This window comes from Anomaloglossus baeobatrachus, chromosome 6 (assembly GCF_048569485.1).
Source record: "Anomaloglossus baeobatrachus isolate aAnoBae1 chromosome 6, aAnoBae1.hap1, whole genome shotgun sequence".
Lineage (NCBI taxonomy): Eukaryota > Metazoa > Chordata > Amphibia > Anura > Aromobatidae > Anomaloglossus > Anomaloglossus baeobatrachus.
The window spans coordinates 540,321,194-540,345,172 of NC_134358.1; the positions used below are offsets into that span (position 1 = coordinate 540,321,194).

A 23,979-nucleotide genomic window follows, 5' to 3' on the forward strand; every position below is an offset into this window, starting at 1 on the left:
CCATTCACAATAGGTGATGCCACAGGTCACCTTCTCCCCCTCCTGTATAATGACTGATACCACCTTTTTATACAGTAGATAACCTATCGAGAATGCTGGATCCTGTGTTATCTGCTGTATAAAAAAGTGTTATGAATGGTGAATCCTGTTATCTACTGTAAATAGAGGTTTTATCAGTCATTGTGCAGGAGGGGGAGGAGGTAGCTGTGACATCACCTATTTTGAAAGGTGTCTCTTGTGTTATCTACTATATATAGAGGTGTTATCAGTTAATATACATGAGAGGAAGGAGGTGAGCTGTGACATCATCTATTGTGAATGGTGGATCCTGTGACACTACCTTCATTTTATAGACAATGATCTTGGCTATCTCATACATAAACTTGACTTGCAACCATTTAGTACATGATTAGTTATGCAGATTCTTGTCATGTGACTGCATTGTTACTGTTTTGCTTTTGGTGGTGGAAAAAACTATTCTCACACTCCCTAATAGCTCAGTGTGTTATTAGGTTGATTCCCAAGTGAAAGGTCACTGGTTCAAATCAAGGATCAGCCATGAAGAAGATTTCCCAAGAAAAAAGGAACAGCATTATCTAGAGAGATAGCGGTCTCTCGGCCAAGAAAATCACCAAGCTGCATCATGTGAGGCCATGACAGTTGGAAGAATATGAAATGAAGTCCATCCATTCAATCAAAAGCTAAGAGGGGACATCCAGGCAAAATATCAGAGTCAACAAGTCGGCTCATAACAAGGTCTATCAGTTCTGGTGCAACAAACCCGGCAGTGGAAGTGGCTTGTAGGCTTCATAATAGTGAGATCACAGACGTCCATGCTGAACCATGGTTACACAAGTCTGGAATGGTGGCCCAAAAAAAGGTGACAAAGCCTCAACTTCAATATCGTCATAAAAAAGTGTTGGCTCAAGTTAGCAAAAAAGTACAAAAAGTGGAGAGTAGAAGAGTGGAAACGAGTGATTTGGAGTGATAAGACTATGCTTGGATGGGTGCAAATGGGTCTGGAAGAAATAAATGAAAAAGGGGCTAACGGATCGAGAAATTGAAGGAACTGTCAAGTTCGGTGGAGGACGCCTGATGATATTGGGGTGTTTCACAACCAAAGGAGCTGGATACTTGACCAGGATCGATGGTGGTCTCAAGGCTGAGCTATATGTGAGTATCCAACAAGACGACTTACTTCGAACACTCGAGTATTATGGGTATGGAAAGGACAAGAGAGTGTTCCAGCAGGACAACGACTCACAGCATCAAGATTGGCGAAGAAATAGTTTAATGATAAGTATGGAGCCTGAAAGTCAAAAGTTCAAACTATCGGTAGCCTTTTGCTTGTCAGTGTAAATGTCAAATCTGCAGCTCCTGACAGAAAAACGCACCAAAAGCACGATACGTTTTCTGCTAGGAGATGCTGATTTGGTGCAGAAATATCTGCAAGAAATTTCTGCATCAATTCTAAATGTCCTGGCAGAAAAACGAGTCAAAAAGGCGGTTATCCAGTATTGAGTTCATTCAGTTAACCTGAGGCGAGTTCACTGAGTTAATTAAATTCATTGAGTTCATTGCGTTCACCTGAGGTCACATCTGGGGTACCAAGGGAACTGCCAGCAGTGACCTCAGGTGAACTCACTGACGTCAGCGCTCTCACAGCTACATATGCACTAAGATGTAGCAGAGACGGGATCATCGTGGAACGTCGTAGTGTAATAATAATAATAATAATAATAATCTTTATTTCTATAGCGCCAACATATTCCGCAGCGCTTTACAATTCAGGAGGATCATATACAAACAAGTAACAGTTGTAGAAATACAATATTTAGAGGGAAAAAAAAGAAAAAAACACAACCCTGTTCGTGAGAGCTTACAATCTACAATGAGATGGGGGGGGAGGCAAGGTTCAAGTGTTTATTTACAATGACAATCCAGCCATCTCACGGACATGGGGGATAGATAATGGTTTCCTAGACCAGTGGGCCAGAGCCTTGAGATGCCTTTGGGTGCCATGGAGTTTGATGTGGAGTTATGTTGTGAGAAGTTGTAGAGGGACTATGTGAATCGAATCTGATTAGGGAGTATAATAGGCCGCCCTAAAAAGATGCGTCTTTAGGGTGCGTCTGAAGCTGAGTAAGTTGGGAATTGTCCTAACTTCTTGGGGTAGAGCGTTCCAGAGGGTTGGTGCAGCTCGGAAGAAGTCTTGGATCCGGGAGTGGGAGGTTCGAATTAGTGTGGATGTTAGTCAAAAGTCGCTTGCAGAGCGTAGAGAATGGGTGGGGTGATAGACAGAGAGGAGGGTGGAGATGTAGGGGGGTGCCGCACTGTGGAGAGCGTTGTGGGTGAAAACAAGTTTGAATTGGATCCTGTGATATATGGGCAGCCAGTGCAATGACTGGCAGAGAGCAGAGGCATCCGAGTAGCGGTTAGCTAGATAGGTGACCCTGGCTACTGCATTAAGGATGGACTGTAGAGGAGAGAGTCTAGTTAGGGGTAGACCAATTAATAGAGAGTTACAGTAGTCAAGGCGAGAGTGGATCAGGGCCACGGTGAGGGTTTTTGTCGTTTCCATAATGAGAAAGGGGCGGATTCTAGAGATGTTCTTGAGGTGCAAGCGGCAGGAGCAGGCAAGAGATTGTATGTGGGAGGTGAAGGAGAGATCAGTGTCAAGTATAACACCCAGACAGCGGGCCTGCGGCCTAGGACTTATCGTTGTGCCACACACATAGAGGCAGATGTCAGGTTTAGGAAGGTTGGAGGATGGAGGAAAAAGAAGAAGTTCAGTTTTGGAAAGGTTAAGTTTCAGATAGAGAGCAGACATGACATTGCAAACTGCAGTCAGGCAGTCACTTGTGTTCTTTAGTACAGCGGGGGTGAGCTCAGGGGATGAGGTGTATAGCTGTGTGTCATCAGCATAAAGATGGTACTGAAAGCCAAATCTGCTGATGGTCTGTCCAATTGGGGCAGTGCCTGCAGGGGTGTTTCGGAGGTTAATAAATTGGATAAAGAGGGTGTTTTGGGTTTTTTTGTGTTTATTTAGACCCCTACAATTACTAACTTCAGGCTTTATGACCCTGTGATTGTTTGACAAATCCCAGCTATCATTAACCCCTTATATTACCCTGATTGCCACTGCTCCAGGGCAATCGGGATGAGCTGGGAAAAGTGCCAGGATTTTAGGCTGGGGAGGGCCCAATAACCATGGGCCTCCCCAGCCTGAGAATACCAGCCCCTCGCTGATTGCTTCATGTTGTCCGGGTATCAAAATTGGGGGAGGCAAAAGTCTGTTTTTAAAATTATTTATCCAAATAATTTAAGAAAAATCTGCATGGGATCCCTCTTATTTTGATACCAAGACAAGATAATGCCCACAGTTGGGGACTGCAGCCTTCAGCTGTCTGCTTTATTTGCGCTGGGTATCAAAATACGGGGGACTGCATGTAATTTTTTCCAATTATTAATTTATTTTTACACTCCACTTCAGGACCCAGACAGCTAGTGGGTGCAACCAATCACAGATGCCGACAGTCTGACTACAACCAATCACAGACGCTGTCAGGGAGGGTGGGCGGGGGAAGCAGTGAATATTCATGAGATTTAATGAGCGGACCCAGAAATAGTGTGACAACCGCATGGAAACTCGGTAAGTTTAATTGTCCTGCTTTAATCCCCATTTTGCTTCCTTTTGTAGCCCGCTAGTCCTTACAAACACCATTTTATAACACTAAAGATTGGGTCCATTAGACTTATATGGGATTCGGTGTCCAGGGTCAAGTTCAGGTGAAGTCCGGTGCCAAACCGAACTTTTTTTTTTTTAAAGTCCGACCGGACACGCCAGACTCGAACATCTTCGGGTTCACCCTCCTCTAGTCAGGAGCTCACCCTTTCATTGGGTGCTTTGACCTTAGAAGGATTACACAATTATTGGCAAGAATATTTGGTAAGGACAATGATCTGGCAGGAATCATAACTTTTGATATGATGGATTATACGCATTAAACATGTCTACAAGATCACTGTAAATGATTCATCCTTGACCAGAATTTGGAATTTTGTCCTTTTCCAAAAATTAGGAACAATTCCTAGAACAGAGGAATTTGTATAGGCAAGACTCCCATCCGGACAAAGGTCTCCTATCGCTAAATGTTCATAACAAGAAGTTAATATGAAGGAAAGAAAATGATAAACATTTATAAAAGACAAAAGGGTTGAATGAAGGATCTTAACCATTTCTCTCACAATTCCCACTTATTATCATCTTTCCTACCTTCACTGTTTCCCTGCCTCTTTCCTTAGGTCTGCAAGATAACCCTACTCCACAAAATACAAGATTGAACCCATCGGACCCCATGGGACCTACTAACAGCCAAAATAGCAAAGTCCTGGACAATCCCTTTAAGACATCATATACTGTACATTTATTTAATATCATCTGACGAAGTCAGTTATACAGCCTTTTAGCAAACATGGAGAAACGTATTCCACAAATATCCATGTAAGACAGAAATAGGTTGTTTATTTCTTTTTTTCGGATCTCTTTTTACTACTGCTTTAGAGCTTTCCTCCTATCAAATAAGCAAAATGCAGAAATATCTTCAATCGCAATCCTAAACCCTAAATCTGACCGCATGCTGGGAATCCTAATCCCATTAGCAGCATTAGAAATCATTAAGTAGAGAAATGTATGTACAGCGTAAGCTTTTCAAAGGATTTTCGGCACAAAACTTTTATTGCATGTTGGACCTTATCCAGACATGTGCTCCATCCATGTTCTTCATGGATAGAAAGCCTACTCATTATAACCTTGTGGCGCCCCTGAGGCTTCCGTCGCCACAGAGGTACTGCACCTCAGCCAGAGGTGTGGTATCCCATCCTGAGTAAGAAGGGGGTCTTCTACCGGTTCACGGACAAAACCCGGCACACACCAATTGGTAGGTCACACACCGGGTCAGGGTTTAAGGCAGGCACACCATTAATGCTGAGAGTAGCGACCAGTATACCTGGTTATGGGGCCTTAAGTCCCATTCACTGGCCTGAGAAGGGGTGGAGCTTACCAAGGCGGAGTGTAGGAGGAGTCAGGGGGGTAGGGAGGGGAACCAGTAAGTTCAAGTTCAGTCAGTCAGGAGGAGTCAAGGAGTGTGTGAGGTGGACTGTCAGGAGAGGACAGCGGACAGAAAGACTTCAGCAGAAGGAGGTTTGCTTGTGGAGATCCTGGGGTCTTGCTAGGCCCAGGTGACAATGATAGAAGGGATTCCAGGGTTCCACAGAAGTACAAACGTCCCGTGGACCTGTTCCACTAGAACACCGTGTGGAGGGATCCAGCTGCAACACAGGGACGGTCCCTAGGCTGAAAAAAGGAAGACATTACTTTTAGCGAAACCGACGGCCCTGGAGATTGCCGCAGGCACCCGAGGCCACAGCCTGCGACAGATCACCTGCAATTGGGAGCAATAGAAGACCTAGGTCAGCCACCCTTTGGACAGGCTCAGTGGCGGAGGCACAGGACAGCCTAGTGCAGTTCAGCGCTAGTAAGACAGCCAGACAGGACACATAGAAGGGTTCACCGGTACTGACCCCTGAACTATTCAGGATCGGCGGAGGCCCATGACGGCGGATCCTGGCATACCGCGGGTAACCGGTCAGCTGCAGTGTTGAAACCTAACAGTGAGTAAACATCTTGACTGCAAGTCCTCTGTCGTCTGCTTTGTCTCGCATCTCATCAACAAACACCATAGACTTTTCCAAAGGTTGCTCTGGGGTACCCGCTCCACCTGTGGGGAGCAAGAAACATCTCAGCTGCCACAACATCAGCCCCGGAGGTCCCTTCCAGCAGCCACGGCTCCATAGCCGCACAATTCCACAGGTGGCGTCACGAATTTCAACAAACTACCACTCACATCATCACCTCCCCCATCAGCCACATTGATTGACTCCGCCAGGGTCACGGAGCCGGGCCCCGCCACCGCTGACTACCCAGGACTAGTCCGGCCCGACACCGAGTTACCTAACGCCCTGGGGCGGACGAGTCACTTTGGCGTCACGAACAGGATATGAACAAGACCCGTTAATACGGGTGACGTGTGCCTTAAGGAACTGTGTTTCATAGACTGTTTAGTTGTGTGGAAACTGACGCCGCCATTAAAACTGCCGGGCATGAGAAGAAAGGAGGCATGCCAGAAAAAGACCGCGAAGATAAGTTCCGCCCCCTCTGTGCTCTGTGGAGTGTTGAAAAATGGCACGCTAAGAGATTGAACGTCTGGCGGTTGAGACTGGTAGTCAGAAGGGAAAGCTTCCAGAATGTACTGGATAGTGGGCGGAGGAATGCCACCCTTAGTGGGCTGGGTGCCGGCATGGCGCCAACCAGTGGTACGTCCCCCAACCTCGTCTCCGGAGTGGAGAAGGGTGCAGCCGAGCAGTGAAGGGTCGACTGGCGGGGAATGCTCCAGAGCAGCAGCAACAAGCGTCAACCGGGACGACCTAAAAGGTGGTGGAGCTCCCACTCGCAAGAACACCGGGAGAGACCCCGGCCTGAACCTCCTGATGGAAGAGATGGAGCAGCTGGCGCAGCGGTTACGGAGGCTCGAGACTGAAGCCGAGCAGCGGAAGAGGGAGTGGCCAAATCGGGGCACGCACCCACAAACCAGGAGGCATCCTGTATCGAGGAGAGTGAAGTGTCTTCAGCCGCCGCCGCGGAGCCCGGTAAGGGAGACAACACCCCTACCCGGCAGAGCCCGGACCACCTAGTGGGGCCTCTGCCCAGTCCTCCTGCGCGAGCACCCAGCGCGACATCACCCTGTATGGACTGGGATGCTTTACCGGTCAGCAACCAAGGGCTGGCCGTTCCACTGCGACCGGTCATGACCCGGGCCGCTACAACGATCGTCTGCGAGCGACAATTGGCCCAGTACCGGTTGGAGAGGGAACGCCGGCAGGCCCAGCAGGAGAAGAAAGAGGCAGCAAACCTGGCCGCAAAACAGAGAATGCGGAAAACCAGAAAGGCTGCCCACGGTCCGGTAAGGAAGGGCTGGATCATCGACTTTAGCCTGGAGAGAGGATGGGGATTCATCCGGGAACCGTGACTAAGTCGGGACATTTTCATGTCCAAGAGGGATATCGAAGAACACCTTCAGAGGGGCCACCCAGGACGCGATGTACAAACTGGTGACCGGGTAAAATACACCCGCCAGATGGGTGCACGGGGATGGTACGCACTGGACGGCCATGTGACGACATGGACTCTCATGGGTTAAAGTTTCTTAAAATTCAGCCAGACGTATTGTTCTACTGTGTGGTAACTCATGTTTGCTTAACTTTTTTTCATTAAGTATTGTTATTTTTCATTTTTTGATTATTCATATATATGACAGATAACCTCCGTGATTTTTATATGACCTAATTTACATGATAAATAAAAGGTTTCGAATCTACCTTCAATAGGTGAACACACTCGATTTTATTTAATATTTATGTTTCTTTGGGTTCATGTTAACATATATATATATATGGAGAAAATCTCCACTAAAATCGAGTCATTTTTTCTAGTAACTGGATTCATTGTCTGAGTATACTGTCGCATAAAAGAATATCTTGCATCTACCTCTAGTCTTATTTTCTACTAAAATGTCTATTTGTTAATTCTAAAGCTATAAGACGATGTTATATGTTCTGATACTCACCTGCTTTTTGCATGTAATTAACATACCTCTACTCCTCCCTCTTACCCAGCTAGCAGACCAGTCTATTTTAGTAGCCTTGCAGTGTTCATGAGACACTTATGATTAAGGACTCTTTTGCTTTTAATGGAAGTCCGAAACGCGTAAAGTTTTCATGACTCAAACTCCTACTATCTGAGTTGATACTCGGTCTTCACGATGCTTTTAAAATTATTTAAATAAAGCTTTGGATGTTTTTATTATAAGAAGAACTTGTGCCGGATCCTTTCCTCCTTTCTATGCTGTTTGCTTGTTACCGGTTGGGATTCACCGGTGGATCCTAGGCACCCGCAAGGCTGAGCAGTCCGGGCAGCAGGTGAGCTGAAGATACACTTTTTCTCCTCTATAATTACCTTAGTAGCCATTGTCTAGTCGGTGACTTGCCGACTCCATGTAGATATACTGAGTCTTTCTATGCACATCATTTAAATTAACATTATCCATGCAGCTTGAAATTCATCCAATGGGTGAAGCAATCTTGTCCAACCAATCGATGAGGACGCAGTGTATCCTAAGGGAAGGTTATGGCTATAAAAAGGGACTTTTAAGCCACCAGGGTTGATAAAGGTTGATGGATGCTGATGGATGCTGATGGATCTAGTCTAAGCTCTTTGGAGCTGACTAGAGGATCAGGACATCTTATGGCTTCAATCTAGGGACTCCGGTTCCGGTTGGAGACCATATCCACAGTCTAGGGATTTCGACTCCGGCTGCCAGGATTGTAACATCATATCAGGACTACCTAAGGAGGACACTCAGGTTGGGACAATCCGGTCACCTGGCTACAGACTTTACAGACCTCACACAGCTTCCTAAATCTGGCGCTATTCCTATCTCGGTGGGTGCCCGCCGAAAGCGGGGTGCTGCTGGATTGGAGTAAGCGGCCCTGGAAGCTGGGAGGCCCGGACATTCTAATCCCTGGTGAGCCAGCGGAAGGGTGAGACTCTGTTGCCTGTTACATTTGTGTTTTGATGGTTATGTGCCGTTAATTGTTTGGGGATCCAATAAAGTCTAATTATTGTGGTTCCCTCACCCTGTGTTGTCTGAGTAGTGTTACGCCCACGGTTAAGGAGGCCGGCGTTCAGTTGGGATGAGCCCTGAGCCACGCTGTCTTTCTAAAGGCGGCGGGTTTTAGTGGACGAGAGCACCCACTGAGCCCCGTGTCTTCACAATTGGTGGCAACGGTGGGATACTACTCAGCCTGGTTTACCCAGGGGAGCTGCAGCGGACTGGTGTTCGTGGACACCGTCCAGGGCTCAACAACCAGGGAGGCACATAAGCATACCCAGCAGGCCATAGGGGAGGCATTCAGGTTTCGGACGATGCCATGTCCAACCCCACCAGCTCAGCCATGGGACAAGGACCAGAGAGGAGATATGACCGAAGCAGTAAATGGATGCTACAGGATCTGTGCCAGATGCGAAAGATTGAATACGGGAACACTGACACTCGGTCAGACTTGATCCGGAAATTAGTCTGTTGGGATGCCCAGAATGATGCAGAGGATGATGAGGACACTGCCGTTGTGGTATCAGAGAAGGTAAACCCTGTATCTCATCCTAGATCCATTGACAGTCTGGAAACAAACCAAACCCAAGCAGACCGAGTCAAGGAATTGTTTACTGCATTGGGGCCTGAAGCTTCAAGGGAAGAGAGGGCTGGTGTTCTGCAATTTGTGTTTGGATTTCCAATTTCCTTACCATCAGCACCTACCTCCAGGATAGACCACCACCAAGGAAGTCATCTTCGCTACAGGGATGTGCCAGTGTTTAATGATTCCAGCACTGAGATAGATGAACACTTGCAAAACTTTGAGATGCTAATGCGTATGCACCAGGTGCCCACAGATGAGTGGTCCAAATACCTGTGGACAAGCTTGCCGGTCCGGGCCCAGGAGGCTGTCCGATCACTTGGGCCTCAGGACTGCTTGGACTACGGAATTACTAAGGACACTTTGTTGGCCCTTTTTACCATAACACCCGAGAGACATCGCACTAAGTTCCGGACTATGTCTCGCCAGGGTGTCTCGTACGTCGAATTTGGCAGTCAACTCCGACGACAATGTACTCGCTGGCTCGATGGTCGGGCTGCCCACTCCGCTGCTGCCCTCCGGGATGTGATAGTGCTTGAACAGCTGCTGGAGCAGATGGACCCGGAAATCCGAGAATGGGTAGCTGACAGGAAGCCCAACACCCCAGAGCAAGCAGCGCGATTGGCTGACGAATTTACAGCCAACCGACCCAGCTGGAGGCCCAATAGGCCCGCCGATCAGAGGAGGTCCCTCAACCATGGATCTAAGCAACCCCCAGACTCACGTGCTGGACTAACTCATTACCCCACAGAAGCCCCAACAAGACAAAGGTTTACCAACAGGGTGGGTGACTTGTCTAACCCACGGCGCTGTTATACGTGTGGGCGCCTTGGACACATGGCCAAAGAGTGTCTACAAAACCGGGGCCCCATGCCTGGAGCCCGTCTACCAGTCAACATATGCCGAGATCAACCAACGAGACCTGAGGAATGCTACTCCCGAGAAACACCAATAGCTGAGGAAGTGGTTTATCCAGTCCACACCCTATGGCAGGCCGGACACCGTATACCAGCCAACCTCCATCCCCACATCCAGACGGTCAAGGTCAGTGATATACAGGCTCAGGGACTTCGAGACTCGGGATCTTCCACAACCCTGGTCAGCCCAGATATTGTTCCCACAGAACATCATTTACCTGGCCGCCAAGTGACCATCACCCTTGCTGGGGGCCAGCGCTCGAACATCCCTCTGGCACGAGTGCAGTTGGACTGGGGAACTGACCAAGGAGAGGTTGAAGTGGGGCTCATGGACGGCCTCCCCACCCCTGTAATTTTGGGAAATGACCTAGGACAAGGACTATCCAGCCAGTTTGTCACCGCCATCACCCGCAGCCAAGCCAAACACCATCCTGGTGCAGGTCTTTCTTCCAGCCCATCAGAGGAGAACCCTCCTCCTCAATCTTCAGCCTCCTCATCAGAGCCAACAAATGTGAGTACATCAGACCCAACTGTGGCCATTGATTGGGGGGAGATAGATCGTAAGGAGTTCAGGGAAGCTCAACTGTCAGACCCCACCCTCGAGCTTATACGTAGTGCGGCCACCCAACCTGGGGGAGGAAATCAGGGGGAGGTATATAGATGGGAAAAAGGCCTCTTATATCGGGAGAAGCCCGCATCCTGCCCAGAAAAACCCTGGACCCGTGTACATCAGCTTGTGGTACCCCAGCAATACCGACCCCAACTATTGCGTTTAGCTCATGATGTTCCTGCGGCTGGGCACATGGGGACCAAAAAGACTCGGGCCCGCCTGTTGCGTAGTTTTTTCTGGCCAAGGGTCACTCAAGAAGTGCAAAAATACAGAGCCTCTTGCCCAGTGTGTCAGCGTATGGGGGGAGCCCCATGCCGTGCCCCACTTCAACCCATGCCCTTGATAGGAGAACCGTTCCAGAGAGTTGCCATTGATATAGTAGGCCCCTTAGCCATTCCCAGCCGCAGTGGAAAAAGATTTATCCTCACCCTGGTAGACTTTGCCACTCGTTACCCAGAAGCCGTTGCCTTAACTTCCATAGATGCAGAGCACGTGGCTCAAGCCCTACTGGACATCTTTAGCCGGGTAGGGTTTCCTCAGGAAGTACTGACTGACCAGGGGGCACAGTTCCAAAGTGAACTGATTCACACCCTGTGGGAAAAACATGGAGTCCGCCCCATGTGCACAACCCCCTACCATCCTGAAACAAATGGATTGTGTGAGCGCTTCAATAAAACGCTCAAACAGCTCATTAGCCGATATGTGGAGTCCGAGGGGGGGGACTCGGAGAAAAACTTGCAGCAGCTCCTTTTTGCTTACCGGGAGGTGCCGCAGGACTCCACTGGGTTCTCTCCCTTTGAATTGCTGTACGGCCGAAAAGTACGAGGGCCCCTAGAGCTGGTACGAGAGAGTTGGGAGGGCATGTTCCCCACAGAAGAGGTTCCCATACTGGACTATGTTCAAAAGTTTAGGGAAAGGATGAGGCAGCTCATGGCGTTAGCCCACGGGAATTTAGAAGTGGCTCAGGAAAAGCAAAAACGATGTTACGACCGCACTGCCCGGCCCCGAGAATTTGCCTGTGGACAGAAGGTCCTAGTACTAGTACCGGTGCGGAAAAACAAGCTGCAAGCCATGTGGGCGGGTCCATTCACCATTACCAAGAAATGTGGAAATACTGACTACACCGTGGCCCTGGATCGAGCAGGTGTTCGTGAGCGTACCTACCACATCAACAGGCTAAAAGCTTATGAGGAACGAGAAGTCACCAATTTAGCCATTTGCTGTCCAGAGTTAGATGATCCAGAGTTGGACCAGATCCCAGACCTATTAGTGGACTCCAAAAGGGAAATGGGGGTAAAAGATGTATCACTAGGGGAGCAGCTTTGTCCATCACAGAAGCGACAGATATCAGACATACTCGGAACATATGAAACCCTGTTCACAAGTCAGCCTGGTAGAACCCCCCTGGTCCAGCATCATGTCAATACAGGGGCAGCCACCCCACTAAGACAACCCGCCTACCGGGTGACCCCTCCTGTGTTGGCAATGATGAAGGTCGAGGTGGATGACATGCTAAATATGGGAGTCATAGTCCCCTCCCATAGCCCATGGGCTGCCAGTGTGGTGTTGGTGCCAAAAAAGGACAAGAGTACTCGTTTCTGTGTGGACTATAGACGGCTCAATGAGGTCACAATTACAGATGCTTACCCCATGGCCCGGGTGGATGAACTACTAGATAGGTTAGGGGGGTCTCGGTTTATATCTACCCTCGATTTGAGCAAGGGATACTGGCAGATCCCACTCACAAAAGACGCTCAACAGAAATCGGCCTTCATAACCCCTTTTGGCCTCTGTGAGTTTACCAGCATGCCTTTTGGGATGAAAAATGCCCCAGCCACCTTCCAGAGGATGGTAGACCATTTACTAGAGGGATGTCAGGGGTATGCCCAGGCCTATTTGGATGACATCGCTATCTTCAGCGACACTTGGGAAGAGCATCTTCAGCATGTGTCCCAGGTGCTGCAGAGGGTAGCCAAAGCCCAGCTCACCATCCGACCTGACAAATGCCAAATGGGGATGGCCGAAGTGCTATACCTGGGACATCGGGTGGGAAGTGGGTGCATTCGTCCCGAACCTGCAAAAGTAGAAGCCATTATCCAGTGGCCACGCCCGGTCAATCAAAAACAGGTCCGTGCGTTTCTAGAAACCACAAACTACTATCGAAAGTTTATCCCCAATTACAGTACCATAGCAAAACCGCTCACTGACCTCACAACCAAAAGATATGCCCGTAACCTTATCTGGACCCCAGAATGTGAAACTGCGTTCCTCCAATTGAAAGACCGGCTAGCCCAAAGCCCAGTCTTGACTGCTCCTGACTTCCGTCGCAGATTCATTGTCCAAACAGACGCATCGGACACCGGACTAGGAGCTGTACTTAGCCAAGTGGGGGACAACGGTGAGGAACATCCGATAGCGTACCTCTCCCGGAAGCTGTTGGACCGAGAGAGGGCTTACGCCACCATAGAAAAAGAATGCCAGGCCATAGTCTGGGCCCTAAAAAAATTGCAGCCCTACCTCTATGGCAATGAGTTCACAGTCCTCACTGACCACAATCCATTGAGTTGGCTAAATCGCACTGCCGGAGACAACGGACGCTTGCTCAGGTGGAGTCTGGCATTACAATCTTACAATTTTTCCATCTCCCATAAACAGGGCAAGAACCATGGAAATGCGGATGGGCTTTCCCGACAAGAGGAGAAGGATGATCGGAAGCCTATCATGTCTGGCTAATATTAAGAAGGGGGAGGAATGTGACGACATGGACTCTCATGGGTTAAAGTTTCTTAAAATTCAGCCAGACGTATTGTTCTACTGTGTGGTAACTCATGTTTGCTTAACTATTGTTTGGGACCAGACCCTTTGGAGCATTCATTGTATTGTAGTTGTGAATTGATAATGTAATTACCTTAGTAGCCATTGTCTAGTCGGTGACTTGCCGACTCCATGTAGATATACTGAGTCTTTCTATGCACATCATTTAAATGAACATTATCCATGCAGCTTGAAATTCATCCAATGGGTGAAGCAATCTTGTCCAACCAATCGATGAGGACGCAGTGTATCCTAGGGGAAGGTTATGGCTATAAAAGGGACTTCTTTAAGCCACCAGGGTTGATGAAGGTTGATGGATGCTGATGGATCCAGTCTAAGCTCTTTGGAGCTGACTAGAGGATCAGGACATCTTATGGCTTCAATCTAGGGACTCCGGTTCCGGTTGGAGACCATATCCACAGTCTAGGGATTTCGACTCCGGCTGCCAGGATTGTAACATCATATCAGGACTACCTAAGGAGGACACTCAGGTTGGGACAATCCGGTCACCTGGCTACAGACTTTACAGACCTCACACAGCTTCCTAAATCTGGCGCTATTCCTATCTCAGTGGGTGCCTGCCGAAAGCGGGGTGCTGCTGGATTGGAGTAAGCGGCCCTGGAAGCTAGGAGGCCCGGACATTCTAATCCCTGGTGAGCCAGCGGAAGGGTGAGACTCTGTTGCCTGTTACATTTGTGTTTTGCTTGTTATGTGTTATGTGCCGTTAATTGTTTGGGGATCCAATAAAGTCTAATTATTGTGGTTCCCTCACCCTGTGTTGTCTGAGTAGTGTTACGCCCACGGTTAAGGAGGCCGGCGTTCAGTTGGGATGAGCCCTGAGCCACGCTGTCTTTCTAAAGGCGGCGGGTTTTAGTGGACGAGAGCACCCACTGAGCCCCGTGTCTCCACAGTCCATATCCACCGGGAGGATGCAGCCCCGGTAGTATCACCCCAAAGCAGCCCCACAACAAGCTCCCAGGGGACTCAGACCCGGGTGCACCGGTACTGACCCCTGAACTATTCGGGATCGGCAGAGGCCCATGACGGCGGATCCTGGCATATCGCGGGTAACCGGTCAGCTGCAGTGTTGAAACCTAAGTAAACATCTTGATTGCAAGTCCTGTGTCGTCTGCTTTGTCTCGCATCTCATCAACAAACACCATAGACTTTTCCAAAGGTTGCCCCGGGTACCCGCTCCACCTGTGGGGAACAAGAAACACCTCAGCTGCCACAACATCAGCCCCGGAGGTCCCTTCCAGCAGCCGCGGCTCCATAGCCGCACAATTCCACAGGTGGCGTCACGAATTTCAATAAACTACAACTCCCATCATCACCTCCCCCATCAGACACATTAAATTGACTCCACCAGGGTCATGGAGCCGGGCCCCGCCAACGCTGACTACCCTGGACTAGTCCGGCCCGACACCGAGTCACCTAAGGCCCTGGGGTGGGCGAGTCAACCTACATGGCTGTGCACCGAGACGATAACACCCCGATCAGCCCCCCACCAAAAAATAGCAAAGCAGACATGTTTGTTTCTGGTTCAACCGTGGCGCCCCTGCGGCTCCAGTCACCACAGAGTACTGCACCTTATTTAAGGTTCAGTATTCGCCTCGGGTAAGGAGGGGGTTAATCATCGGTGTTCCACATTAACACTTTAAATACAGCTTAGAAGCCTTCTCACTGGAGAGCTGGACTAGGGTAGGCAGGGGGCTGGCCATCACAAAGCATGGGAATTTCCCGGTCACTAGGACAACCACCTGGGGGGTGGGTTCCACTTGGGGTAGAAGTAGGAGCAACTTTACAGAATCACCAGTTAGTCTACCCGGACATCAGTTCTGGCAACACCACCATCTTCTTCTTTTTCTTCTTTCGCGGGGCCTAGGTTTGGAGCGGAACGCTCAACCCAGGTTCCTCACCACTGGAGAAGCAACTCTTAAATAGGATACTTTCCAAACACCGGTGGCTTCTTCCAACTTATCCGAGGTCGACGGGGCCCATCACAGCGGTGGCCAGTATTTCAGCGGCAGCAACCTGGTTCCTTAAATAACTGTGAGTAAAGACAACACCTGGAACTGCTGCAGCCGCATAGGACTCTTTTTACCGGCGCCAACGGCCGCTGCCACCAATACTCCTCATCATCCTCCCCGGGGCGCGCTCCACCTATGGGGAGCGATACCATCCTCGCTGCTACTACCATCCGCCCTGGAGGACGGTGACAGCAGTGGCAACTATTCCCTTGCCGCGTACCGCAGGTGGCGTCACAACAAACATCACTTCCACCTCATCATCCCCCTTTTATTGTGGACACCACGGGGCACGAAACCGGGAAGGGCCACCCGTGACATCAATGGAACCGACATCACCGGCCCGGCGACGAATAACGTTAACCCCCTGCCCCTTGGATGCCACACAACCACATATCAAAATCACCCATGCAAATCACAGACATTACTCGGATGGCATCAGTCTACAGTCTGTGGTAAATATTGCAATAGATAAGAAAAGCTTTGCAATTTTTTTTTTAGCATATGAGAAAATACTGGTAAAATACTGATGTTAAAAAATGAAACACTAATTAATATCCATCTGTTTGGGTTTTTGCGTACTAGAAAAATCATCGATGTCTGAATGAGGCCTTAGGGCGGGTGCAATGTCAAAGAGTTTGTGGAAATCATCGGCCTGCACTATGATGACATCTGAGTGCAGTCTGATTTTCGCACACTGACACAATGGAGAAGATGGAGACATTTTGTTCTCCACGTTCTCCTCAAAGTGAGAATCAGATCACACTGTGATGACACTCAGATCACAGTGTGCTCTTTATAATCGTGCAGATTCTTTTATTCTTTTGGATGAGAGATTCTATGGTCATCTGGACCTTCTCTTAGTCAAATATAATGTCATTTGCCATGGTCAGACCTCACAAATCCTGAAAACGAGGAGAAGAAAGGTGACATTTCACTGAAACATTGGCTTTAAAAAGTTGTTACCATCTACTGGTACCCCGATAGAACCAGGGCTGCATCAAAACAGAAGTGGTGGGGAATCAACATGGTGGAGATGGATTCTTTGGTTTACCAAAAAAAACCTTTAAAGAGTTATTCACTCCCAAAAAACAAGTTGGATAACTTGATGATTTTAAGAGCCTTCAGTGATCCTGAGATCATGGTCCTTGAATCCTGGTAATGGAGTTCTGCAGCTCATGTTGAACGAACTGGGGTGCACTTGCTTGACCTCCACCATATTGTCTATGGGCTTGCCGGGGAAAGTAGAATGCATGTGCACCTAAACTCCATTGAAAAAGGGCTGCAAAGCTCTATTCTCGAGGTTCAAGAACCTTGATCAAGGGATTGTTGGTGGTTCCTACAGTCAGACCCACAGCAATTTATTCTTTAGAATAACCCTTTACCAGATTTTTTTTTCCGACCATAGTGTAAGGGCTTGCTCATTTTACCGTATAAATCGCAAGAATGCTTTCCAAAATTTTATTGACTAGCAATCGGACCAATGCTATTCAGTGGAGCCGTGATGATCAACAGTTTGTTCTCATACAGATTTGGTATGAGAAAAAAAAATCGTAGCATGCAGGGAATTGATGCGTAAATTATACGAGACTCACCCATTCAAGTCTATGGGTGCATGGAAATCATCGGACGGCAGTCGAATGTCATCTCCACAGACTCACAGAATGGGGAAGATGGAGAAATTTTGTTCTCCATCTTCTCCTCACAGTCTGCTCCAATTCTTGCACCAGAATGAACACGCTAAGCTGACACTCGGAGCAGAGTTTGATCAGTGTTGTTAGCATAATTGACTCGATTCTTTAGCATGAGATCTTGGCCTTATAGTCATAGTTTGACAGAATCCAATGAGTGATCCTGATTGTTGAGAGTTCCACTTCTGGACCTCACGATATATTTCTAATTGACCGGGGCTAAACCGCTGGGATATTCACAAAATAAACATACCACAATCCATGGAAATCCCAGTAAAATCCTGGAAACAGACAGGTCCCAGGAGAACCAATCGATCAGATATGGGTCCATCCCCATGGAACTGAGAGCAGTTGTGGATAATGCCATGTGCTAACCCTCCCACTTCAATGGTGTTCTTCACTAAAAGCATGCGTGCTCCTAGGATATTTTAGGAATTCCAATGAATGGACTGTCATTATTCAGTAATTTATATAATGGACAAACATCAGGTTATGTGCAAACACTCTCCATTAGACACCAGCGTACCCACCTAGTTTTGAAACAGAAGACACATCAGGAAAACACCGGTTGTGTTTTTCCTTAAGTGTCTTTTTGGCCTCTTTTCTGTCATTCCTTTGTGGCAGCTTCGCACCCAACATTTTTTTTTACAATTATATATTCAATAGTGAGTGGCTTCCACCTAAAGAATGAACCAGTCACTTCTTTCAACTCTCGAAGCCTGAACTGGTCAAAAGAAGGTCAAAAGACTTCAAGTAATAGAGCAAGTAATTTTTACATTGCAGTCAGTGAATTTGTGTTAATTCTTCTTGAGCGTTTCTTTAGCTTTTTTTTTTTAGGCAGACTCATGAATGGAACCATCTGAAATAGATGTTGTGTGTACATTTGTGACACCCATGGACTATTCAGGTCGTCACAGGGTACTGCACGCTCTTTCTCTTCAGTGCAGGATTGAAACCCCATGGTTCTGGGTCCCCATCTTGCAGTACTGCCTCCACCAGCATATATAAATCCTAGTCACACCTTACACCATACCCTCTCAGGCACACCAGTGTGCTGCTAAGGTGGAATAAGGCCGCCCATCTAGGGGGGGCAGGGAGGTGGGAGGTGACCAGTCAGTCAGCTGTGAAAAGTGAGTGGAGCTCAAGAAGTCGGCTCCAGGGGAGCAAAGTGAGAGGAAGTTGAGTGGTAGCCCTCGAGCTGTCAAGGAGCTTGGAGGAAGCAGGGAGTTGTAGCTCCCAGGGGAGAAGCAGACTGTTAGGGCCAGATGGATGGGCAGACCCGGGAGGTGGATCCACTGGACCGAACTCCCCAAAGAGGGAACGGAGTCCGGTAGCCGGAGCACTTTAGGTAGCAGAACAGTCCGTGCACTTAGAACACAATGGAGAAGTCCCTGGGACCACGGGGTCACTGATGGTGGTCCGGGTGACGGAGCTCAGGTTCGGAAGCCGGGATGATGTCAGGCGGGGTCCGGAACCGTTGGAGCGAGATGGCGGGTCACCGCAGGGAACCGGGATGGTACGGACTGTCAGGATGGTAGATAGGCAGCGTTCGGGGTTTGAGATACAGCAGGACCGGATGGCAATGCAGGATCGGCTCTAAAAGAGAGAGAGGTAAGTATCTCACAGGAACACAAGGAGACCTGACTCCTAGCTTGGGAAACACGAAGAACAGGCCCCGCCCCCTTGGACATTAATCCCCTTTATACCCTGTACCCGTGTGCATCATTTCCTGTCAGTGGACACTGGCCCTTTAAGAAAGGGTCAGTGACCGCGCGCGCGCCCTAATGCGCATGCGCGCGGCCCGGGTGCCAGAAGCCAGGGCAGGAAGCTGAGAGGAGGAAGCAGCAGAGCCGGCCAGGGGCTGGGAAGCCGACGGGCGCCGGGAGCGGGGACCAGGAGGCCTGGGAAGCGCGGCCAATGGAGGCTGGAGAGCGGGGAGCGTGGCAGGTGAGCCGGGGAGCGGAGCGGAGGACCCGGGGAGCGTGACACAGACTAAGTCGCAGACGGTGGTCTGTACCTAGAGGAGTTGGACCCCCGGTCACAGGGGATTGAGGCTAGGTGCCCGGGAACTGTCTTGGAGGACAGTCAGCAGCCTGAGCCTAATTACCGGTCCAGGACCGAAGGCACGTCGGGGTACACGAACCCTAGGTTGAGGAGAAGCTTCAAGCAACCCGGCAAGTAACCTGCGGAGGACAGGGCCTGCAAGGACTGTTCCCACGAAGCTCAGAGATCGGGGGCACTAGCGCAACAAGGGGGATAGGGCTTTCCAAGCCAAGCAGCCCACTGAAATCCCAAGCATGAGCTCCTGAGAGCAAGCTCTTCTACTTAGTCACAGTGGGGAGCGGGGCCCGGTAAGCTCCAAGTTTACGGGCCCCTTGGTCACTCTAAAATAACTGTGCCAGGAAGCAGGCCACGGACCACCAGGCAGTGCTGCAGGGGACGGGACCCGGACGAGCTCCCCCAAGAGGGCAGCGGCACCCAGAGACTTGGTTATCCACGTTGTCAGCGTCTGCTTTCTTGCTGAGTGAGTACCTGATTAACCCCTGCAACCAGCGAGCCTGCGCTCCCCCTGCACTCCATCACACCATCCAGAGTCCTGGGGCCTTCCCCTTCCCGTGGAGGGTAACATCATCTAGCTGCCCCACTCCATCACCCCAGGTACTCCCAACGGCAGCGGCTGTACACCACGGGTGGCGTCACAAACTATATTTATCACCCCTGTAAATAGCCTCTTCTTCATTCGGGTGTGACCCTTAGACCCCGGATCCGGAGACCCTCGAGCCACGAGCAGTGACATCCGAATCCGAGCGGTTCGACCGCTGCTGGGGCGGTACATATATCTATAGATGGAAATACCTGTATAAGGAGCATCCATGGGTCCTACCCATTTTTGTCACCAATCTAATCTTGATAAGAAACCAAATCCTCACAAGTATTTTACTTTACAAAAATCTGTCAATATATCAATCCTATGCTATGATGTAAGAATTTATAGGGTTTTTCAACTTTCAGGAAAGTGGACTCCTAATTCACTAAAATAGCACAGAGCAGGGATTCATCCTCCCTGGTACCAAGTACCATGGACAGTTGCCTGCCGCTGCTCAGATCTCGGGCTTTTGGTTGCAGTAATGCTGTCACGTCGATAGCGCGCACCACTGCCGTAGCCAATCACTGAGCTAAAGTTAGATGGCAAGTTCCGCTGAGCTCATTAACTGACTACAGCGGTGATATACATTCCTGAAATTGGAAAACCCCTTTAATATTTGTATATATTATATATGTGGTTTATTGCAAGCGCTTTTTAAAAGCAGACAGACCCCCAACAAACCTTTCCCCTTCCCCGCAGACCAGAAAACCACAGCAAACATCAGGAATCAGCGACCTCCCTTCATCGATGCTTAGAGAAAGTGCCTCTTACTTCAGGCTTCCTCCAACCTAGTGTCCACCAAAAGCCACAGTTGAGAACTGGTCCTCGTTTGGGTTATAGGGAGGGACTATAGAACCTGATGGCCACACATTCTCTTTAGGGTATGTGCACACATCGTCTTTTTCAGCTACTGTCATGGGGTATGTAATGAGAGAACAGAGGCCCCTAGTCTGGCTCTCAGACCCGAGACCCTGTGCTGTCCCTTATCTCGGAGGTAGGCCAGGTCCGAGCTCCCAGTGTGACCATGACTCCTGTCCTAATTTTGATCTTTCTCCCCCTCTCCACCACACTTGGGGCGGACCGCAGAAAACAATAATAAAACCCCACAAAAATGCATGGACAAAGGAGAACAAAAACTCGTACACCTAGCACTCAAAACACACAGGAGAGACAATATATGTACATGGGAATAAAGAAAAGGGAAGGAAATTAATGCAGAACAGGGGAACGTCCACATCACTTAAAATCGCACCACAGATCACCATAAACAGGTTTACCACAAAGACCGGGATCGCTGCAGCTATGTTGAAGCTATAATCGGCGCATACTAAATGAAAACCGTACTTTACATAGGAAGGAGGCAACTACACGTGGCAATTAACAACCAGAACTCCTAGTGCCTGCTCACCAGTCTGCAGGATTTAACTCCTGTAGGGCTGAAGACCAGTGAACCTGAATCAGCAGACGCCCAGCTCTGGTTGAACAATACTGAAGCCTCAGGTTGCTTGTCAGACACTGTAGTGTGAACAGAGTCTGATGTCGCCGTGCCACCAAGTGCATGTGTGGCACCCCTGAGGCTTCGGTCGCCACAGGGTACTGCACCTCACTTAAGGTGCAGTGCTCAACCCGGATTCAGAGGAAGTTGGTACCGGTTTCACCACTTACACAACTCAAACACAGAACCAGGTTGCCTCCCCACTGGGGACCAGGCTAGGGTCGGGTCTTAAGGCAGTCACCAAACATAGGGGGCAGCCACCCACTAGTAACAGGGATCCGGGGGAGGAGCAGCCACCAGGGGGAGTCAGGAGCCAACACAACAGTTAGTAGGGAGTTCTCCAGCAGGAGAGGAGAGGAGAGGATGGTCTCATCAATGGCTCTGGTGGGACCCAGGAGTTCAGACGGTTGCCGAGGGGAGAGCTTCATTGCTCCCTCGAGACCGGCGCAACACAGGGTGCAGGACCCTAGGGAAGATTATACTCCAAGTTGGTTTTCCAGAATCTGCTGGGACAGGGGGATTGCAAGTCCCCCTGGCCAACACAGTGCCCGTAGCACAGTTCCATATAGGATCCGGGGCCTAAATCAGCATCAGGCCCCATAGCGGAACCACGGCACCTGCAAACGGGACAAGAGTTTCACTCAACACGGACTGGGGTCCCCAAGAAACTTTACACTACGGGGATCCATCTTACACGGTGCTAGGCAGAAGGGCCCACTGACCACCGCACTGGACTGCCCTCCAAAGGTATCCGGGTTCGACGGGGCCCACCACAGCGGGTGACCAGTACTTCCTGGGCGAGCGGCGTAACAGTGAGTAAAACTACCTGGAACCACATAGACTGTGGGGGCCTGTTATTGCTGGCGCTGCCGCCCCGCGCCTCAGTGCCAACGGCTATTACTACTCCTCTCATCATCCTCCCCGGGGTTCACTCCACCTGTGGGGAGCGAAACTATCTTTGTTGCTACTACCATCCGTGCCAGAGGACAGCGACAGCATAGGTGGCTAATCCCTGGCCACGTACCGCAGGTGACGTCACGACAATCATTCCCAACCTCCACCTCCTATCCCTTTTATTTTGGACAACTCGGGGCACGAAGCCAGGCAGGGCCACTCGTGACATCCCCGGAACCGACATCACTGGCCCGGCGATGAGTAAGGTTAACCCCCTGCCCCCTGCGTCCCACACATGCAGCGCCAAACATCGAATGACAGCTACTTGGCTAAAAAAGCACCGGAAAAAATTAATATAATACATAGCTATATGAAAAAGACATTGCTGTGCACATGTTCAGTTGTTTGTTACCTTGTTTAATCGCTTCATGGTTCTGAGACTGTGAAGTGGTTAAAAGAAGTATCATTTTCATTTTTAAGGCGCCTTCGTTGTTGAGGACACCTGCTCTTTATAGTTGAAACAATCGAAAAAGAAGGACAGCAAAACCGCCAATGAAGCTGCTTCAGGAAAAAGATTGCTGGTGGTTTCCTGAAGTAGCTCCGCTGTCGGAAGGAAGCCTCAGAACTCCAGGAGGGATATCCCATAAGTGCATCATGTCCTGAAAAATCCTTATGTCCAACGTAGACTGTGAGGACCCAGTGATATAAAAATTCATTACAGACAAATGTGCACCATGAACATACATTTATTTTCTCAACCAGAAGGCAGAGGAAAGTATGCTGGAATCTGTGAACCTCCGAGGCGCTCAAACGTGCCTTAACTGGGGCTTTAGGGATTTAACATCCTAGTGCACCAAGTCGTTGACTTTATACATCATATTACTCTAGGTGTCTCGACTTATGAAAAAATCCACGGCTTCTCATTGACTGTGAGACTTCCCATGCTTGGAAACAAGGACACATCTTATTAATGCAGCCTACATCTTACTAATGCAGCCTACATACTGTCCTTCATTCTTGTTTCTATTTTTACCTTCTAGCCACCTCAAATTGATCCTAATCTCCATATAACACTAGCGGCCAAAATTCATAGCTTGAGCATTACCTGGTCCTGACTATTGTCCATTCTGACCCGAGTGTTGAGTAATCCATGTGCAGTCTGGTTGTCCTGTTCACTACTGAAGATCAGACGCAAGGGAACAATATCTTCCCTGCCCAGGAACCCATTTTCTTTTTTCCTATGCATCTCCGTCAGCCAGGTATCTGTAAAAGATGGAAAATAAAACAAATTTACTTGGGAAGAAGGAGTTTGGCACTGCTTGGTAACGTCAAGACACCCAACTGGCCGCATCTACTCTCCAACAGCACCGATTTGAGTGGTATATTTGTTCCATTCAACTGGAAATTCAGCAACATTTTCCGAGATCTGGATTGACCACCTTCTTGGGTCAAAAATGAATTGTCTGGTTTAGAAAAACCGTGAAATATATGTATTTTGAGATCCCAAGATAGAGATCTCCATTGATCATCCAGAGAAAAGAGCAGATACCAACTCAAAATGTCCCTGACTTT

The 23,979-nt window shown here is 49.1% G+C and overlaps 1 protein-coding gene across 6 annotated transcripts in view; it reads right to left on the reverse strand.

Moving 5' to 3' along the window:
* The window catches only part of ADAM22 (ADAM metallopeptidase domain 22), a 331,085-nt gene that overhangs the window by 287,234 nt on the left and 19,872 nt on the right, over positions 1-23,979 (reverse strand). For all 6 annotated transcript variants that reach the window (XM_075315606.1, XM_075315604.1, XM_075315602.1 and 3 more), the window contains exon 2: positions 23,513-23,670. In XM_075315606.1, coding sequence (XP_075171721.1) covers positions 23,513-23,670 — 158 coding nt within the window. The remainder of the gene's footprint in view (positions 1-23,512; positions 23,671-23,979) is intronic.